Source organism: Hordeum vulgare, chromosome 2H (genome assembly GCF_904849725.1).
Source record: "Hordeum vulgare subsp. vulgare chromosome 2H, MorexV3_pseudomolecules_assembly, whole genome shotgun sequence".
Taxonomy (NCBI): Eukaryota; Viridiplantae; Streptophyta; class Magnoliopsida; order Poales; family Poaceae; genus Hordeum; species Hordeum vulgare.
In genome coordinates, this window is record NC_058519.1 from 602,347,017 (window position 1) to 602,365,363 (window position 18,347).

An 18,347-nucleotide genomic window follows, 5' to 3' on the forward strand; every position below is an offset into this window, starting at 1 on the left:
TCGAGAGCAGAAAACTATAGACGATGGGCATTCATACTTTTGAATTCATCCATTACCTCTCACGGAACCAAAAAAAAGAGAGCCAAAACTGTCCACGTGATGGGCCCACCGCATGTTATCGCGGTCGGAAACGCCGCTCTGACTGTCAACAGGAGCCTTGTGAAGGAATAAAGAAACGGATTTGCTAAAAGTCAAGCTAGGTGAGTTTTACTTATGGTATTCAAAGTCGGGTCGTAACTATAGGTATTTCACAGTGAGGTCGTAATTACAAGTACTCAAAGTCGGGTCGCAACTATAGGTATTTCACAGTCAGATCGCAATTGCAAGTATGCAAAGTCGGGTCACAACTGCAAATATTCATAGTAGGGTTGCAAATGCGAGTATTCAATATAAATTTTCAACTAGGGTCACAACATAAAATTTTCAAAGTTTTGGGGTGCAGCTGCAAGTTTTAAGTGGGTCAGTAAAAAAATTCAAGTTGGGGTCACCAAGTTGTAAATGGGCTCGCAATTTCAAATCTTAAAATGATGTCGCAATTGCATGTTTCAAAATTGTTCACATTTAAAAAAAATATTGGCTAAATTGTGCTGAAGTATAGTTACTCCTCACTGTCCAGTGGGGTTGATTTTTCTTTCTCAACGCGTTTTTTTTTTCAGCCCAAATTCACGTGATGAAAAACCCATCTAGAAAGTTGTTTTTCCTTTTATTTGTGTGTAGTACATAGCTAATAAAAACATATATTCTCTCTCTTAGAAAAAGCTAATAAAAATCTTCCTCAATGCAGGAACAAAAATAGACGCCAGAGGAAGAAGTAGCGACCAATCCAGCAATTACCCATATATAAACTACAAATATCCAATCAAAAACCAGCTCATAGAAATAAAAAAAAAGCCCAAACACATAGATAAACTGAAAACAATCTACAACAACAATATACGATGTCAGGTGATGTCATTTAAGTGAGATCATAGTTATGTCTCACCTAGATGAGTTGCTAACCCCATAAAAAAGCCATCGTCGTTAGCTCATTGGAGAAAGCCGACGCATCGGCCACATGGCCATGGCCGCTCCTACTCCAAGCGCATCTTGCCGCCTCGTAGGTCCCATCCCGTTCAAGGATGTCGTCGGCGGCGAGGAGGACGACCGGACCACCCCGTCCGAAGAGTGCGGGCACACCATCGCCACCTTGCCGACCATCGCCCTCCTAGGCCGCTTCGTGCACCACCAATACCAGGGCGCTTGGGTGATCCACGAGAGGATGCCCGGGGTCCTCTCTTTCCAGCGGCGCTTCGCCCCGCTCGCCGGCGACGTGCTCCTCGCGAGCCCACCCAAGTGCGGCACCACGTGGCTCAAGGCCATGTCCTTCGCGACCATGGCTCGGGCGGCGTACCCGCCCTCCGCCGCCGACCACCCGCTCCGTCGCCTCAACCCACACGAGTGCGTCCCTTTCATCGACGATCTGTTGAGCGCAGGGCACGACACCAAGCTGGATGCGCTGCCGTCGCCTAGGCTCATGAACACGCACATGCAACACTCCCTGCTGCCCGCCTCTGTTGCGGACAACCCCAACGCCAAGATCGTCTACATCTGCAGGTACAATACTATGTACAATTCAGTTTATACTTCATGGCCATATGCATGATTACTACTAGCTATCATTTCCTTCAGTTCCGAAGTACTCCCTCCGATAAAGAAACATAAGAGCCTTTAGATCATATTTTATTTTAGAAAAGGAGGAACACCTCAAGCCTCTGCATTAAAATGATGCATGTGACCCCCTTATTAATGAAAGTAGTTAACTAAATGCTCTTTTATTTTTTTGAGTAGTAGTAGATATTTTAACGTTAATTAGTTAATTTAGCCTTCAACAAACATATCTTGAACTTTATTTAATTTTTGCATGAACATGCTAATGCTAGTGAATTCCGAATTTTTTGCTGTCATTGTGATTCTAGTTTGTTTGTAATTTCTAAAACTTGACCACCAATTTCTACAAAATTAGGCTGGTTTAATTAAGCAAAGTCCTATACGAAATTACACCTTACTATGGATCCACTAATATGTAGGTTAAATCTAAATTTCTCGCTCAGCATATATTCTAGAATGACACAATATCGATAAGCAGGGAAGCTTGAGACATTGACTCTGCCAAAATTATAAACGACATTAGAGAACAGATGGAAATGATTTGATTAAACGGCCACGTGCAGGGAGCCCAAGGATATGCTGGTGTCCATGTGGCACTTTGGCAATACCATTCACCCATGCGAGTTCTCTGAACTGTTTGAGAGTGCATGCGAGGGCAGGACCACAGATGGCCCCGTCTGGGACCACGTTCTGGGTTACTGGAGGGCAAGCAAAGCCGCTCCGGAGAGGGTCTTGTTCCTGAGGTACGAGGAGATGCTGCTCAACCCGGTCGACGGTGTCATAAAGCTGGCGGAGTTCCTCGGGGTGCCCTTCTCAGCTGCCGACGCGGCGGCAGGGCTTCCGGCAGACATCGTCAAGTTGTGCAGCATTGAGACGATGAAAGGTCTAGAAGCGAACAGGACGGGCGCGTCCGGGGTGTTCTACAAGTTCCCGCATGAAGCCAACTTCAGGAAAGGGGTGATTGGAGACTGGGTGAACCATATGACCCCAGAGATGGCGCAGCGCTTGGACGCCATTGTTGAGGACAAGCTCCGGGGATCGGGGCTGTCTTTTGGCTCTTTTGGATCGGGGTTTCGTCCCGTACGTGTCGCCCGAGAGCGGACGGCGCCTTCCTTAGAAAGTTAACATGTCATATTTTCTTGTTTGATTATTGATGAATGTATTTAGATTGATTGCTAATCATTTACTCCGTTTGATACAGACCCATGTATCTAATCCTATTAATCTTGCAAATACGGTAAAATAAGTTTGAGTTACATTGAAATACAATTCTCTTATACGAAGTTGTCAGAATCGCAAATCAAGTTTTAAAATCTTACGACCTTACGATCCAAACTGCCCACCCCAATTCTATTGTTTTGCTCATAGAATCTAAGTTTCTACAATCTTCGTAGTTACAATTTTATGATTCACGATCTTATCTATGGAGCTCCGATCCGATTTAAAATCTCAATTCTGACAATTTTGCTCTTATATACACACACTAGTTGGCATCGGCCGCTTGGCCCAGCATGCATTGCATGTGCAAACGTGAGATGGAGTGGGCAAATGCCGTTATTATGTGTTCACGATTACGCATAAAGCATTCCTTCTTGAGCAACCTATACCCAAAAGAGAATACGCACAACCCAAAGATATAAGCACCCCACCGACGAGGAAGTCTTAACAACGTTATACTTTTATACTTCCTTCATTCTTAAATATAAGCTTTTTAGAGATTTTAATATGTATTATGTGCGGATGTATATAGACTTATTTCATAGTGTTAATTCATTTATTTTGCTATACATTTGTTTTAAATTCTTTAAAATATCTTATATTTAAAAACGGAGGTAGTGAGTGACATTGCTTGTCGTGCGAGGAGGACAGAATATCTGTTTAATACACTTGCTCACAATGAGTTGTGTTCTTGGCTCAGCTATGCCAGCACAGACTAACCTTGTCACCTACTAGCGTTGTTCAGGCCAACCATCTGACGATGCCACTTTTAGGAGAAACCTGATCCTCCCCCCGCGTCGCCCTTCCACTGGCGTATCTGGGGAACCCCCCAGTGCTCCGCCGGGTTTGGCCCCTCCCTCCCGCCAGCCTAGCCGCCACCCAAGGACGCCGCCGGCGAAGGCCGCGCACACTCCAGTGAAGGTGGTGGCCAGGCGCTTTCTCCTCGCGTCCTTTCCTTCGTCTGAGGAGGGGCGAAGCGTCGTGCTGGATTTGGAGGCCGTGCTCGGGGTCAGGCGGCTACGGCTGGTCCATCGGCGACGGAGGGGTGATGGTTGGTCCGTCTGCGCAGAGGTGGTGGTGGCTGGTCCTTCTGCGCAGAGGTGGTCGTGGCTGGCCTGTCAGTGTAGAGGTGGTGGCGGAGGCTTCGTCTGCGGGGCGTCTTGGGGCGGCACGCAGTGCTCCCAGGCACCGAACGGCGTGGATCTGACGAGGCGCGCGCCTAGGCACGGCGGTTGTCTTAACCGGCAGGCGGCGCAGGTCATGATGGCGGCTCCTGCGTGGCCATGGCGTGATGGCTTGGTGGGAGGCGTGCGTGCTAGCGGAGGTGCTGTGCGTGGAGTTGTGGTGTTGGGAGGTGCTCCGAGCGAAAGCTTGCTGGACAAGAGTTTGCCGGTCGACGATGTCGGCGTCTATGGATTTTTTTTTCTCACCTTCTTGTAGGCAGCGTTGAGGAGTTCTCTTCCTACACACCCTCAGATCCAGTTCTTCGGATGAAAACCTTAGCCCCGGTTGGGTCGGACGACGACGTCGGCATCGTCGCTTCCTCCTTGGGGGCGTCGTCTTGAAGAGCTTTGGATCTCGTTTGCACTCTCCAGGGGCTAGACGCTTGCGGCATTGTGGTCGGATGGGGCTCGTCCTGCAATGTGGTTGATCTGCGCGGCTTCTTGTATGGCAACGATGGCCCCTTCAAGCGGAGTAGGATTTGTTGTTGGGATCTGGTAGTCGGTCTCATCCGGCGTGTTCGAGGGGTCGCCGTGCCTCTCTTGTCTTTTGAAGTCGGAGTTGTTTGAGGAGGAACCTTGTGGCGACGGTGACGTGAAGACGAGTGGTCGGTTCTGGCGCTGGTTCAGCGCAGGTCCAGTGCTTTTTATCCTACAATGCTCGTCGGCTGAGTCGAAGTTGCCTGGTTGTTGGCGCGTGTGGTGGACTGTTTGACGTTGTCCGACGTAGGCCTCTACGCTCATCTGCGGTGGAGGCTACATTAGTGGTCGTCGATGGTGAAGTCGGAGTTGCCCTCGCAGAGGCGTGATGACGATGACACCGGAGTACAACCTCGACGGAGCTCTTCCCTTTGACGGCGTGTGTGCGTTCTTGTGTAGGTTGTCAGGTCGTCATCTGTGCCTTGTTGTGGCGGGCGCATTGTGGCGGTTTTAATTCGATTTTCCGATTATTAACCGGGCAACTCTCTTCGACCTTTTTTAATAAGATCGATACCTAAGGGATTGAGTTTTTTTTTAACTAGGGTTGTTCAATTAGTTTATATGACCTCATGTACGCTTCGCCTTGATGGCCCGATGTATATGTGTAGCCTATTGCGTACGTAGTAGGCACATGCATGGTTGGTGGCACTCCTGTTGCCAGCTAGCTCTCACTAGTCACCACTAACTAGTAAGGACAAGGCATATGCATGCACTTACCACTAACCATATGCTACTACATGCTCTCAAGTTAGTTGTTGTTTTGTACATTTGATAGATCTCTATTTGATATAAAACTCGCAATTATTAAAACAATTAACTAGAAAGTGAAGTGAGCTGCAAAGTGTCTAGGACCAATCTTGAAACACTACGAGGGCCATTGGATATGATGGATGCCTATATATTTATGAGTGAAACAATCATACTTGTTGTTGTTGTTGTTGTTGTTGTTGTTCAGTTTGAGATTGGATGATAGCTTCAACAAAAGCAACTCAACACAAATTACTCATCGAGTGATATGCAACAATTAGTACCGTTAATGGCTCGCAAGGCTAGGCCCTTCACATTGACAAGTATAAATGGAGACGGTCGCCTATATTTTAGGTATGTGGTAAAACATATATCGTTAGTCAGTTTCTCTATGAACCATCCGGTTAGCATCCAACAGCTAGGAACGCGCTGCCAACTATTTATCTTCTTTCGACTTCTTCTTCCTTCTCCCATGACGGTTCCTCCTCCTTCCCTATGGCCTACCCAACCTTATCTGGCTGCCTCCGCACCTCGTGGCCAGCGGTTTTTCCTGCTTTGCCACCCCGTCCAACCCGTTTGAACCCCCTAGCCAACCCCTTTAAGTTTTGGACACGGCTCGGCCTCGACGTGGCCGGTGCTTGTCGCTGGCGCTCCTCATGTTGTCTCTGTCTTCGCCCTCGTGGCGTGGTTTTTGAAAAGTGATTGACGCCACCAAAAAATTCTGACACCTCATGTTTAGCAAACCGGTACAAATATCCAAATGACAAGTGTCACACATATGGCACGGATTAACACTGCACTAAAACTTTTACAACTAAAATTGTCATCCGAAAAAATCCAAAAAAACTAAAACTTGCCATTTAAACGGAAATTTGACATGCTTCACAACTAAAGTTGTCGTTAAAAAGTCAAGACGTACTTTCTTCATATCACACGTTTATCAGGGTCCTATAAATATTATTTACAAGATGGGTGCCAAATACATAAAGGAAATATCTAGAACCATAGCTAAATTTCAGTAGTTGGAACAAGAACAAGAATTGTAGCCTAGTAAGAAAAGCGAACATACACAAAACATGACGCGCGTCATCGCAGGACAGGATCGGAGGAGCAGCTTACTTGAGAGACTTGAGCGTCCCGAGGAAACTGGCAAGCCCAGCGATGCCGGAGATGGTCAACAAGATGGCTTTGCGGTAGTTGTAATGAAACTTGTGAAATTCGATCCTCTTCCACCTATCGGTCTTGTAGTTCTCGATGAGGATCATGGTGCTCAGATAGTGGGTTCCGGGCCGCAGGCGGTTCTCGAGCTTGTTGAGCAAGTCGAGCGCGTCCTTGTTGCTCAGCCCTGCTCCTCCTTGCAAGATATGCTTCTTCCTCAGCTGCTGCACATCCTCCTCGCTGTCAGTCACCATGCCCAGGAGGCAGAGGTAGGAGCACACAGCAGATTTCTCCTCGTCTTGGGCGAAAAAGTCTGGGGTCGTGCACTGCTCCAGCGCCGCCATGTTGACGAGGAAAGTCGCGTTTGCGTCGTTGAGGGACAGTGGCGCCAAGAAGAGCTCCCCGGTGAGCCACGATTTCTTCCTATCGATGCCCATTTTCCTTAGCTCTGCGCCTTCTGGCGTAGGTTTGGTGGCTGTGATCTCGATGCCGATCTCTGCTAGCTCCATAGCACTCACGGAAATTGACAATTCCTTGGCTCTTTCAGATAGTTCCGGCTCGGATTTCTTGGTATTGTTGCTTCCTACAATGTGGTGTCGTAGGAGGCCAAGGAGATGCGGCGGTGTGTAGTCCAGTGTGGGAGCATCGAAGTAACGAACCTGACGGGTTTGCAGAGTCTGTTTCACGCGTCCGATGAGCGTTTCCATGTCCAGGCCAGGCCCGGGCAAGAAGCTCAAGAGCGCCTTAATCACCACCCATGGCAGCTGGTTCTCAAGCAGCACCACGTCACTCAGGATGGGGCGGTCGACTGAGCTGAAAGCATTGTACAGCGACGGGTCCATGTCCGGGTCCTCGTCGCCGCCGCTCTCTCTGCACCAGAACTGCATGTACTGCAGCAGGAAGCAGCCGTCGAGGAACATCATCGGCTTGAAGTCGTCGTCGCCGAGACCCCGCAGCCTGCCGCCGTGGTAGTGGCCGCGGGCCTCCTCTGCGACGGTGCAGACCGCCCAGTACACCTCCTGGATGGGGCGGCCCGTGGCCTTGACGAAGTGGCATGCGGCCGCGTGCTTGACGCTCTCCATCTCCTGGAGCGCCGGGGTCCGGCCGTGGTGGTAGGGGCCGATGGACACGACCTTGGGGGCGGCGTAGTGGTCGGCGAGGTCTCCCATGCTCGGCGGGAACAGGTGCATCTTCATCTCCATCTCATCCACTCTCTCCTTGAGTGATTCTGCTGCTTGCTCGAACACTTGAACCGCGTAGTGGTCATATTCATCGACCAGCTTCAGCTGCTGCCGTACGCTGGAGCTGACAACCAGATCACTGTTGCTAGGAGCAGCGACTGTCATCTGCAGAGGGAGGCCAGGAACCCATGCAGTTGGTTCCATGGCCGGCCTCCCGTCCCAGTAATCAGCCGCCACGGCCAGCTGATACTCGCAAGGTGCTTCCATGTTAGCAAATTAAGAGAACCACTGGATCTGGATGGATGCTATATATATTGCTAACATTAACGAAACCGTATATGAAGGAAATGAAAAAAGAAAAGAAAAGCAAAGAAAAGAAAAGAAATGATGATCCAGCCGGAAGGCACCACGGCTGACGGCATTGCTACTTGCTCTAAAGCATGTTCGATCCGGACAAAACATGCAGCCGGCCGTCAAGTGCATGACTCATCAACCGGGTAACCATAATATATATGCGGCTTGCATAACAGAGGAACCTTTTCAACTTCTACAACGTGCAAACACAGCCTGGAGAGGAACCTTTAGCTTTGTAATGCCATTTATACATGATTGTGTCTAAGAGCATCTCCAACCGTAGCCCAAAAAATCCACGTCCAATATTTTTTTAGCGTAGTACTTTTAAAGCGCGGGACCGAAGCTTCCCCAACACACGCGTGCTAATGCGGCGTCCAATCCAGCCCGATCCAGCGGCCCCACCTGCAGCAGCTCAGAGTTTGCTGCGCGGGTAAGCCGGCGCACCAAATATGTTGTGCGCAATAGCGTTTTTAAGCGCGTGCCCAAAAGTTTTTAGCGTGCGCAGTGTTTTACAGCGTCTGTTGGAGCTGTCCGACGCCCTAAAAACGAATATTTTAACGTGCGGAGTAGTTTTTGGACGCCTGTTCGAGAAGGACAACTTCAACACGAAACATCAGTTTTTGAAAGCCTGTTGAAAATGCTCTAAGGACAACTACAACACGGAACACCAAAATTTCCCCAAATGTCCGGACCAAACGGTCCGAACATTTTTTTAATTGGAGTCATCAAATGTCGTTGATAGTAGCCAGGCTGTTAGATAAGCACGGCATGATTATGGTATACGTATCTGATATTGTGTCCGTGTACGTGTACTACTAGAGTTCCTATTCGTGTAGGTTTTAATTAAGGCAACTAGCTCTAGTAGTATATATACGTGTATATCCCGGTGTAATCTTACAACGAAAAAGAGAAAAGGAAGGCAGAAGCGACACGCCCCTGTTGCTATCACAAAAATCTCCCGATCAGTTTTCCGTCCACGTTCGCAAGTTGCGGAGACGTTCCGTCGAGAGATCGATCCGATCCTAGCGCTAGTCAAAGCTCACTGTGTGTACGTTACCTGCATGTTAGACTACTGTTCATCAATCAAGCTGTGTGCTTGACTGCTTGTCTAGTTAGCTTGCACATACGTATTCCTGGGTGATTTGATCTAGCAAGTTCAAAAGGCAAAAATTGGTATCTAGAGCCTCGACGATCTACGATCTACGATGACGGACAGCAACGCTGAGTCAGTCAAGTCCGGCAAAGGCGGTCCCAAGGCGAATAAGAACGGCGACAAGGTGAAGAAGGACGGCAAGTCAGCAACGAGTGGTGGAGGAACGAGCGGCACCAACGTCCAGGCACATCCCAACATTCCCATCCAGTACCCGATGCTCACCGACGCCAACTATGGCGTGTGGGCGGTGAAGATGAAGATTATTCTCCGAACCCTTCGAGTGTGGTAGGCAATCACGGACGACGATATCGATGACGAGTTCGACGAAGGTGACATGGCCGCCATAGCCTAGTCTGTGTCGGATTCCGTGCTGATGACATTGGCGGAGTTCGAGACAGCAAGAGAGGCGTGGAACGCACTCAAGGAGATGAGGATCGGAGAAGATCGCGTCACCAAGGCTCTGGCACAAGTGCTGAAGCGCCAATTTCACAAGTTACAGATGGAGGAAACTGAATCGGTGAACAACTATGCCATGCGTCTTACTACTTTGGTGGGAGAGATCCGCGCGCTTGGTGCAAAGCTCAAGGAGACCGAGATTGTGGAGAAATTTTTCAGTTTGGTGACTGATAAATCCACGTACATCATCGGCACACTTGAGCAGCTTTACGACATCGACGACATGACCATAACGGAGGCGATCGGACGCCTACGAACGTGGGAAGAGAATGCTCGTGGCTGTCGGAAAGGCAACGGGGGAGGTAGTGACCAACTCATGTACTCACGCGCAGATTGCGAGTCCCCAAGTAGAAAAGGAAGGCGTGATGTCAACGAAGGCTCAAGCAACACACTGCGCGGCGGACAAACCAGAGAAGGCAAAGCAAAAGGCAAGCCACAAGGTCGTGGTAAGGCAGACCGATCTAAAGGATGGAAGCAACGGAACTTGGATATGTCCGAGGTCAAGTGTTATAACTGCAACGAGATGGGTCACTTTGCAAAGGATTGTACGGAGCCTGGCAGGCGGGAGATCAAGGCAAATTTGGCAATGTAGGAAGATGAAGGTCCAGGTCTTCTGATGGCCGAAGTTTGTGATCTCACTGGAACGGTGGTTGTGAAATCAAACCGGAAGGTGCTACTTCATGAGAAGAATGTGACACCTAAGTTATCCGGGGATCACAATGTGTCGTGGTATCTCGACACGGGTGCCAGTAACCACATGACGGAATGCAAGGAGAAATTTCTCGAGCTGGAATATGATGTTGAAGGCTCGGTAAAGTTTGCTGATCGTTCAAATTTGGAGATTTCTGGGCAAGGATCTGTCCTCTTCGAGGGTCTCATAGGCGAACATCACATACTCACCGGAGTGTACTACATTCCACGGCTTTGCAACAACATCATCTCTATTGGGAAACTTGACGAGAATGGATGCAAGGTGGATATCGAGAACGGAGTGATGACGATCTTTGACAACCTCCGAAACGTGCTAGCTCGTGCTACTCGTATACGGAACAGGCTTTATATCCTCAACCTTGATCAATCTTAACCGGAGTGTTGGCTCGCCAAGAGTGATGATGATTCGTGGTTATGGCATGCTAGATTTGGACACTTTAACTTCTACGCCTTGAAGAAGATGTCAAAGATGGAGATGGTATCTGGGATGCCATTTATCAACCATGTTGATCGAGTATGTGACGGGTGCTTAGTTGGAAAATAGCACCGCAGGCCGTTCCCTGCTCAGTCTACCTATCGTGCAAGTGATGCACTCGAGCTGCTCCATGGTGATCTATGTGGCCCTATCACCCCGGCAACTCACGCGAGAAAGAAGTATTTCTTCCTCGTGGTAGACGACTACTCGAGATATATGTGAGTCGTTCTCCTACGATCTAAAGATGAGGCGTTTGAAGCGTTCAACAAGCTGAAGGCTGCAATGGAGATGAAACACAAACTGAAGGTTCGCGCTCTATGGACAGATCGCGGTGGAGAGTTTACGTCGAACGAGTTCAACGATTACTGCGAGAAGATTGGCATAAAAAGGTTCCTCACGGCACCTTACACGCCACAGCAGAACGGGGTCGTTGAAAGGCGCAATCGAACCGTCGTTGACATGGCAAGGAGTTTACTCAAGAGCAAGAACCTACTAGGGAATTTTTGGGGAGAAGCTGCCTCGATGGCGGTATATCTTCTCAACCGGGCTCCAACGAAGGCGGTGATCGACAAGACTCCGTATGAAGCAATTTACGGACGTAAGCGGAATGTGTCTCATCTACGGACGTTCGGATGCGTGGCACATGTGAAGACGGCGGAGCCGCATCCCTCAAAGCTTGCCGATCGTAGCACCAAGATGGGGTTCACCGGATACGAGAGGAGTTCTGGCACTAAGGCATAACGCTTCTACGATCCACAAACCAAGCGTCTACGGATTTCACGCAACGTCGTGTTTGAAGAAAACCAAGCGTGGAATTGGAGCGCCGCAGCCGACGATGCTCCAAACGGTAACATATTCACGGTTGAATTTCCAACTTATGATGATGCAGGGGAGGATGTCTAGGTGGTTGGCAAGACGCCCAACCAATGTGACCACAATGGTAGTGATCATCATGGTGCCGACACCGACGACGACGCGCATAGGTCGCAAGGAGATAGCGACAACGACGCGCGTGGCACGGGTGGAGATCTCGACGACAACATCGACAACGAGGTGCATAGTGATGGCGACAATCAAGATGATGGTCACGGTCACGACGACTACGCCGATGACACGGATGTCGATGAGACGCCCGGGAGTCAGCTGGCTTCCTCAAGTGCATCAACACCGACACAATTTGTGTCGCCTCCTTCGCAAGCCACAAAGGACTCCTCAGGGCCTCGTCGCTACAAGACCCTCAAGAAAGTCTACAAGTACACAAAGCCAGTTATGCTCGAGTACTGCGGACTATGTCTGCTCGGAGTTGAGGAGCCGGCGAACTTCGTAGACGCGAGCAAAAGTCCTAGCTGGACGCACGCCATGGATGAGGAGATGAAGGCGATTGAGAGCAATGGCACGTGGACTTTAGTAACCCGACCTCCGAACCAAAAGGCGATTGGTTTGAAGTGGCCGGGTTTACAAGTTAAAGAAGGACACGGAGGGTGCCATTGTGAAGTAGAAGGCAAGACTCATTGCAAAGGGCTACGTACAACGTCAAGGAGTTGACTATGATGATGTGTTTGCACCGGTTGCTCGACTCGAGACGGTGAGAGTGTTCCTAGCATTGGCAGCACAAGAGGATTGGAAGGTTCATCATATGGATGTTAAATCCGCTTTCCTCAACGGCGATCTCACAGAAGAAGTGTATGTGGAACAACCCCTCGGCTACGAGAAAAAGGGCAAAGAAGGGAAAATTTACAAGTTTAAGAAGGCACTTTACGGGCTGATGCAAGCGCCAAGAGTTTGAAAATTAAAGTTAGACCGAAGTTTGGTCACGCTTGGATTCAAAAGATATGCCCTTGAAGACCCGAAGGACGGTCTACGAAGCACCGAAGAATAGATGAAGGTTGAGGACGTGACCAACGAGAAGAGTTGGCGTCAAGCATTTGTTGAGCCGACGACTGCGAAGGCGGTCCCTGAGATGCTACAAAACATGGCAAAAGCAATGCCGATGAGAAGTAATAGTCGCACTTGGGACCCAGGTCGATAGTGACGACCACGTCATGCTTAGGGGGTGAATGTTAGATAAGCACGACATGATTAATGGTATATGTATCCGATATTGTGTCCGTGTACGTGTACTACTAGAGTTCCTATTCGTGTAGGTTTTAGTTAAGGCAGCTAGCTGTAGTAGTATATATACATGTATATCACCGGGTAATCTTACAACGAAAAAGAGAAAAAGAAGGCAGGAGCGACACGTCCCTGTTGCTATCACAAAAATCTCCCGATCAGTTTTCCGTCCACGTTCGCACGTTGCGGAGACGTTCCGTCGAAAGATCGATCCGATCATAGCGCTAGTCAAAGCTCAGGTCACCGTATATAAGTTACCTACATGCTAGACTAATGTTCATCAATCAAGCTATGTGCTTGACTGCTTGTCTAACTAGCTTGCACATACGTATTCCTGAATGATTTGATCTAGCAAGTTCAAAAGCCAACACAGGCGGTCTCCCTTCTCCCTCCTTGCTCCATTTAACAAGGGGCGGTCCCATGAACGACACAGTGTGCTGCCTACATGCACATACATGCATGCTGCAACAAAAAGAACAAAACAAGTTTATACCTTGCGTGCAAGTGATCAGCTTGGCCCATGGAATTGACGTCCCTGCCGCATGCGCTGGTTACTACATGCGGCGGAAATTTTTCAACACCAACACTGAAACAAAATCCAAAATATGGATTTATTTTTGTTACGTTATTGGTTCGTGAGGAAGCCTCGGACTAAGGGGTCCTCGGGCGGTCGATTCGTCCCTTATGGACCGACCGCATGAGCCGTATCATTGAGACCGGATTATATGACGACCTTATGATCAAGATGAAATGCTCCAAAGATTGACGTGTGCTCCAAGTTTAGAAGACTATATCAGCCCATCTGTTCCCGGCTGAGATCGGTAATATGTAATTCTAGAAACCTTGGTGTCTATATAAACCAGAGGTTCTCATCCGTATAGATAGATTGGCTCATTTAGGGTTTAGCTCATACGATCTCGGAGTAGATCAATTCCGTAATCCTCATTTTTTTAGAAAAGGAGGATGACCCCCAGCTTCTGCATCTCGGAGATGCATGCGGTTATTTTATTGATTATTCTGGAGGACCTTACAAAATAGTACAAGAATACGCCTGAATCCGCCATCTTGGCAACATCTGCCGCTACTCCTATCCGTATGATGAAGGGGTGCAAGCTGGACCAAATATCCAGGCCTCTCACCTAAGCCTAACATCTAAAGCCGCCCGACCGAGCCACATACCGGGTCGAGGGCACAAATCGGTCCGACGCATTCAAATGTGCCGTCGCCGCCATCTTCCACTGGTCCATCTTCAGATCAGATTGAGGTACGAGCCTTGGCAGGTGCCTCCGCCATCGATGCTACCATGACGCCAAACGACGACCTCCACCTACGCGAGTCCATCTCCAAGCAATGGACGCAGATCCATGCTAGCATAGGGTCGCACCATCGCCGTCGCCCACCACCCACAAGCGCCACCCAGCTCCAAGGTTCCCAAAGCGGCGCCTTCAAGAAGGGAACGGCGACGTGAGCGCCGCCGCTGCCCAACAAAGTTAAGGCTTTCGCCCGGGAGACCTAGGGAAAGGGGAAGTGAGGGGATCAGTCCATACCGACGCCTCCAAGGAGGGGAACGGCGCCCTCAGGCATCGCATCGACGCGATCGACCACGGCCGACCAGGGATTTCGCCCGAACTAGATCCCCGCCACCACCAGCGCCTCCTATACAGAACCGACGACCCAAGGAAGCGCGACCCGAGCAGGCTGGCCTGCACGCCGAACATGGGAGGAGGGGAGGCGTCATATCGCGCGCACCGGCCACCGCATAAGCCATCGCCGGACGCCAACGACCACCGGATCCCGCCGCCCGCGCGACCGAGACGCAAGATCACCGCCCGCACGGCTGCTAGCCTGCAGTGCCTCGTCAATAGAGTCGCCGCTCCAGATCCGGGGCTCTCCACACATAGGCAGGGCAGCCTAGGCCCCGCCGCCACCATCCTTGGCGCCTCGGGCTTGCCCGGCGGTTGCCTCAGGCGACGGCAAGGAAGGGAGGGGGAGGGGTGAGGCCTGGGGGCGGCATGGTGGGGGAGGATGCTGGCCAGAAGGATGGGTAGGTCAGGGGCAGGAAGCTGCAAATCTGGCCGCCGGCGCTCTACTGTGGACGATATGGCTCCTCCCTAATCCTCATACTCCATCAATATAATTAAGTAGGACGTAGGGTTTTACCTCTTCAAGAGGGCCTGAACCTGGGTAAAATATTGTCCCCTTCGTCACCTCCTTCCCAGAGTACTGTAGCTGACATGACCTGGTCTTGGCTCATTTCTCCATGTAATAAGTGGTCTAAAATATAAAAGGGACTAATAAATTAGGATGGAGGTAGTAACAAATTGGTATTGTCGTGTGCGGATTGATCGAGTGTCGATCGGTCTAGTTTAGGGGGCGTTTGTTTCTAGGGACTTCTTGGTGTAGGGACTAAAAAAGGTCCCTTTTAGTCCCATGTGAAACAAACAGGAAGGACTTTTAGGGACTAAAAGTGGGTATTCGGGACTAAAGGAAGAAGTCCCTATGAAAGGGTCTTTTTGAGACTTTTTTGGCATTTTTTCCAACAGTGCCCCTACTTTTAGCATGCCATTTAATAACTTCTAGTATATTACTAGGGGTAACATTGTCTTTTTGCATGTCATTTAATGATCTTTAATCCTTGTGTTAGTCCATGAAAACAAACGGATAGGGACTAGAAACTTTTTAATTGAGACTAAAAAAAGTCATGAGACTTCTGAGACAAACAGGCCTCAGAGGGTGTTTGGATCACTAGAGACTAGAGACTAGAGACTAGTAGTAGTCACCTTTAGTCAGTAAACCTCCAAACACCCCTGACTAATGGGTGACTAAAACTAGTTTAGTCCCTAGTCACCCCATCCCCAACTTTTACTGACTAAAGTCTCTTCTCTAATTAATTGGCGGACCCATCCTGTTGCGGCTCATCCTCCCATGCGGGCACGCCAATGGAAGGGAGATAAATGAGGAGATAAATGAAAGGAAGAGAGAATAATTTAATACTGAGACATTTAATGCTGACTAGTAGTAGTCACCTTCCAAACAGGGCCTCACTACAAACTTCTAGTCTGACTACTACTAGTCACATGACTAGAGAGTATCCAAACACCCTCTCACTTGTTCAACTGCAACGAGCAGTGTTCGTGGTTCAACTGTGCCAACAGAGACTCGGGCGCGACTTTAAATTCCCTAACCCTAAACCCTAATGACCTCATCTATGCTTTGGCGCCCCTGATGTATTGCAATTGGGCACGTGGTTGGTGGTGGCGCCTGCTAGGTAGCTCTCCCGTCACGAGGCAGTTATACGACTAAGCATATACTAGTACCAAGTTGACAAGTTGTTGTTGTTCAATTAAGCTTGGTAGAGGGTTTCAAAAGAAATAACTAGATCAGCATAAACTCACTGAACTTAGCTAATAGTAAAATGCAATAATGAGAATTTAGAGAAGCAAAATGGGACTAGCTCAATCATATAGTACATGGAACTGCTTAATTGTAGCATCCAAAGGAAACATGCATAAAGACACAACACAGTGCTCGCCATGGCAGGACAGGAGGTGCAGCTAGCTAGCTTACTTGAAAGACTTGAGCGTCCCGAGGAAACCTGCAAGTCCAGCAACGGCAGACAACGTCGCGATGATGGCTGTTCGGTTTCTGTAACAGAACCTGTAAAACATGATCCACGGCCGCCTATTGGACCTGTAGTTTTCGATAGCTCTAATGATGCTGTAGTAGCTGTTCCCTGGGCGCAGGTGCTTCTCTAGTTCGTTGAACAGCTTGAGCGCGTCCTCGTTAGTGAGACCTGCTCCTCCTTCCAGGATATGCTTGTTTCGCAGCTCCTGCACATCACCAACACTGTCCGTGACCATGCCCAGGAGGCAGAGGTAGGAGCACACAGTAGACATTTCATCATCAACTTGAGCAAAATCAGGGGTCGTGCACAGCTCGAAAGCCGCCATGTTGACGAGGAAGCTTGCGTTTGCATCGTCAAGGGACACTGACGCCAACCTGAGCTCGCCGGTGAAGCACGACTTCTCGATGCACATCTTCCTTAGCTCTTCTTTATTTTCATTAGCTGTGACCTCAATGCCCATCTCAGCAAGCTCAATGACGCTGACAGAAATTGATACTTTTTCGGCCTTGTCAGTTAGGTCGATCTCGACTTGACTAGCACTAGTACTATTGTCGGTAGTTCCTACAATATAGTATCGTAGGAGGCCAAGCAGATGCGGCGGTATGTAGCTATCGTCCAACTCAGGAGGATTATAGAAGAGCGCTGTGCGGGCGTGCAGACTGTTTGTTTTCACGAGTCCAATAAACGTTTTCATGTCCAGGCCAGGCATGAAGTTCTTGAGCGTGTCCACCACCACCCAAGGGAGCTGGTTCTCGAGCAGCATGAGGTCACAGAAGATGCGGCTGTCGTTGGCGCTGAAAACACTACACAGCGACGGATGCACACGGACAGCCGGCGCCGTCCCGTCATCATCGCCGCTGTCGTCTTTGCACCAAAACAGCATATACTGCAGCAGGAAGCAGCCATCAAAGAACATCATAGGATTAAACTCGTCGTCGCTGAGATCCCCCAGCTTGTCCGCGTCGTAGTGGCTGCGGGCCACGCCTGCGACCGCACAGACCGACCCATACACCTCCTGGATGGAGCAGCCCGAGTCGTCGATGAAGTGGCCGGCGGCCGCATGCTTGATGCTCTCCATCTGCTGGAGGGCTGGGGTCTCGCCGTGGTGGTAAGGGCCCATGGACACCATCTTGGGGCGCGCGTACGACTCAGCCAGCACTTCCATGCTTGCGGGGAACAGGTGCATCTTCATTTCCATCTTGTCTACTGTATGCTTGAGTGATTGTGTTGCTTCCTTGAACATTAGTTCAACCGCGTGCTGATGATCAGCACTCTTCTGAACCAGCTGCTGCTGTCCGCCGGAGCTGACCACCAGATCAGTGTTGCTAGCAGGAGCAGCAACTGTCATCTGCAAAGGGAGGGCAGGAACCCATACATTTGGTTCCATGGTCGGCCTTCCCTCCCAGTAATCAGCCACGGCCAGCTGATACTCGTAATCGTAAGCTACCTGCATCTGCATGTTAACAAACTAAGACAACTACTGGATGGATGCTATTGCTAAGTTGCTAACAACAAAGATGAAAATTACAGTGCTGGTTTCAAAGGAGGAATATGCATGTACAAATGTCTTGGCAAAGACTGGAAAGAGAAGACAGGAGTTGAGAACCGAAGCTACAGCGGTTATCCTCTGCGAAGACGTCGCTCGCTTTATAGGCCAGAGCATGCACGCGTAGTTTTCTCTCTGTTTTATTTTTCTTATTATTATTCTTTCAAGATTAACGCAATTGTATATACTCCCTCCGTTCATAAATATAAATCTTTGTACAGATTTCACTAGTGGACTACATACGAATGTATATAGACATACTTT

The 18,347-nt window shown here is 49.4% G+C and overlaps 3 protein-coding genes across 3 annotated transcripts; 1 reads left to right on the top strand and 2 right to left on the bottom strand.

Moving 5' to 3' along the window:
- The first annotated feature begins 1,000 nt into the window (after window positions 1-1,000).
- LOC123430723 (cytosolic sulfotransferase 8-like) lies at window positions 1,001-2,867 on the top strand. The gene is made up of 2 exons (XM_045114570.1): window positions 1,001-1,593; window positions 2,211-2,867. Exons 1-2 carry the CDS (start codon window positions 1,055-1,057, stop codon window positions 2,770-2,772), a joined length of 1,101 nt encoding a protein of 366 aa, XP_044970505.1. The 5' UTR covers window positions 1,001-1,054; the 3' UTR covers window positions 2,773-2,867.
- A 3,337-nt stretch (window positions 2,868-6,204) lies between these two features.
- On the bottom strand, window positions 6,205-8,214 carry LOC123430724. The gene has a single exon (XM_045114571.1). The coding sequence runs from the start codon at window positions 7,916-7,918 to the stop codon at window positions 6,428-6,430; it is 1,491 nt and encodes a 496-aa protein (XP_044970506.1). The 5' UTR covers window positions 7,919-8,214; the 3' UTR covers window positions 6,205-6,427.
- An 8,174-nt stretch (window positions 8,215-16,388) lies between these two features.
- On the bottom strand, window positions 16,389-18,142 carry LOC123430725 (UPF0481 protein At3g47200-like). The gene has a single exon (XM_045114572.1). It carries the CDS (start codon window positions 17,994-17,996, stop codon window positions 16,476-16,478), a length of 1,521 nt encoding a protein of 506 aa, XP_044970507.1. The 5' UTR covers window positions 17,997-18,142; the 3' UTR covers window positions 16,389-16,475.
- Window positions 18,143-18,347: the final 205 nt, after the last annotated feature.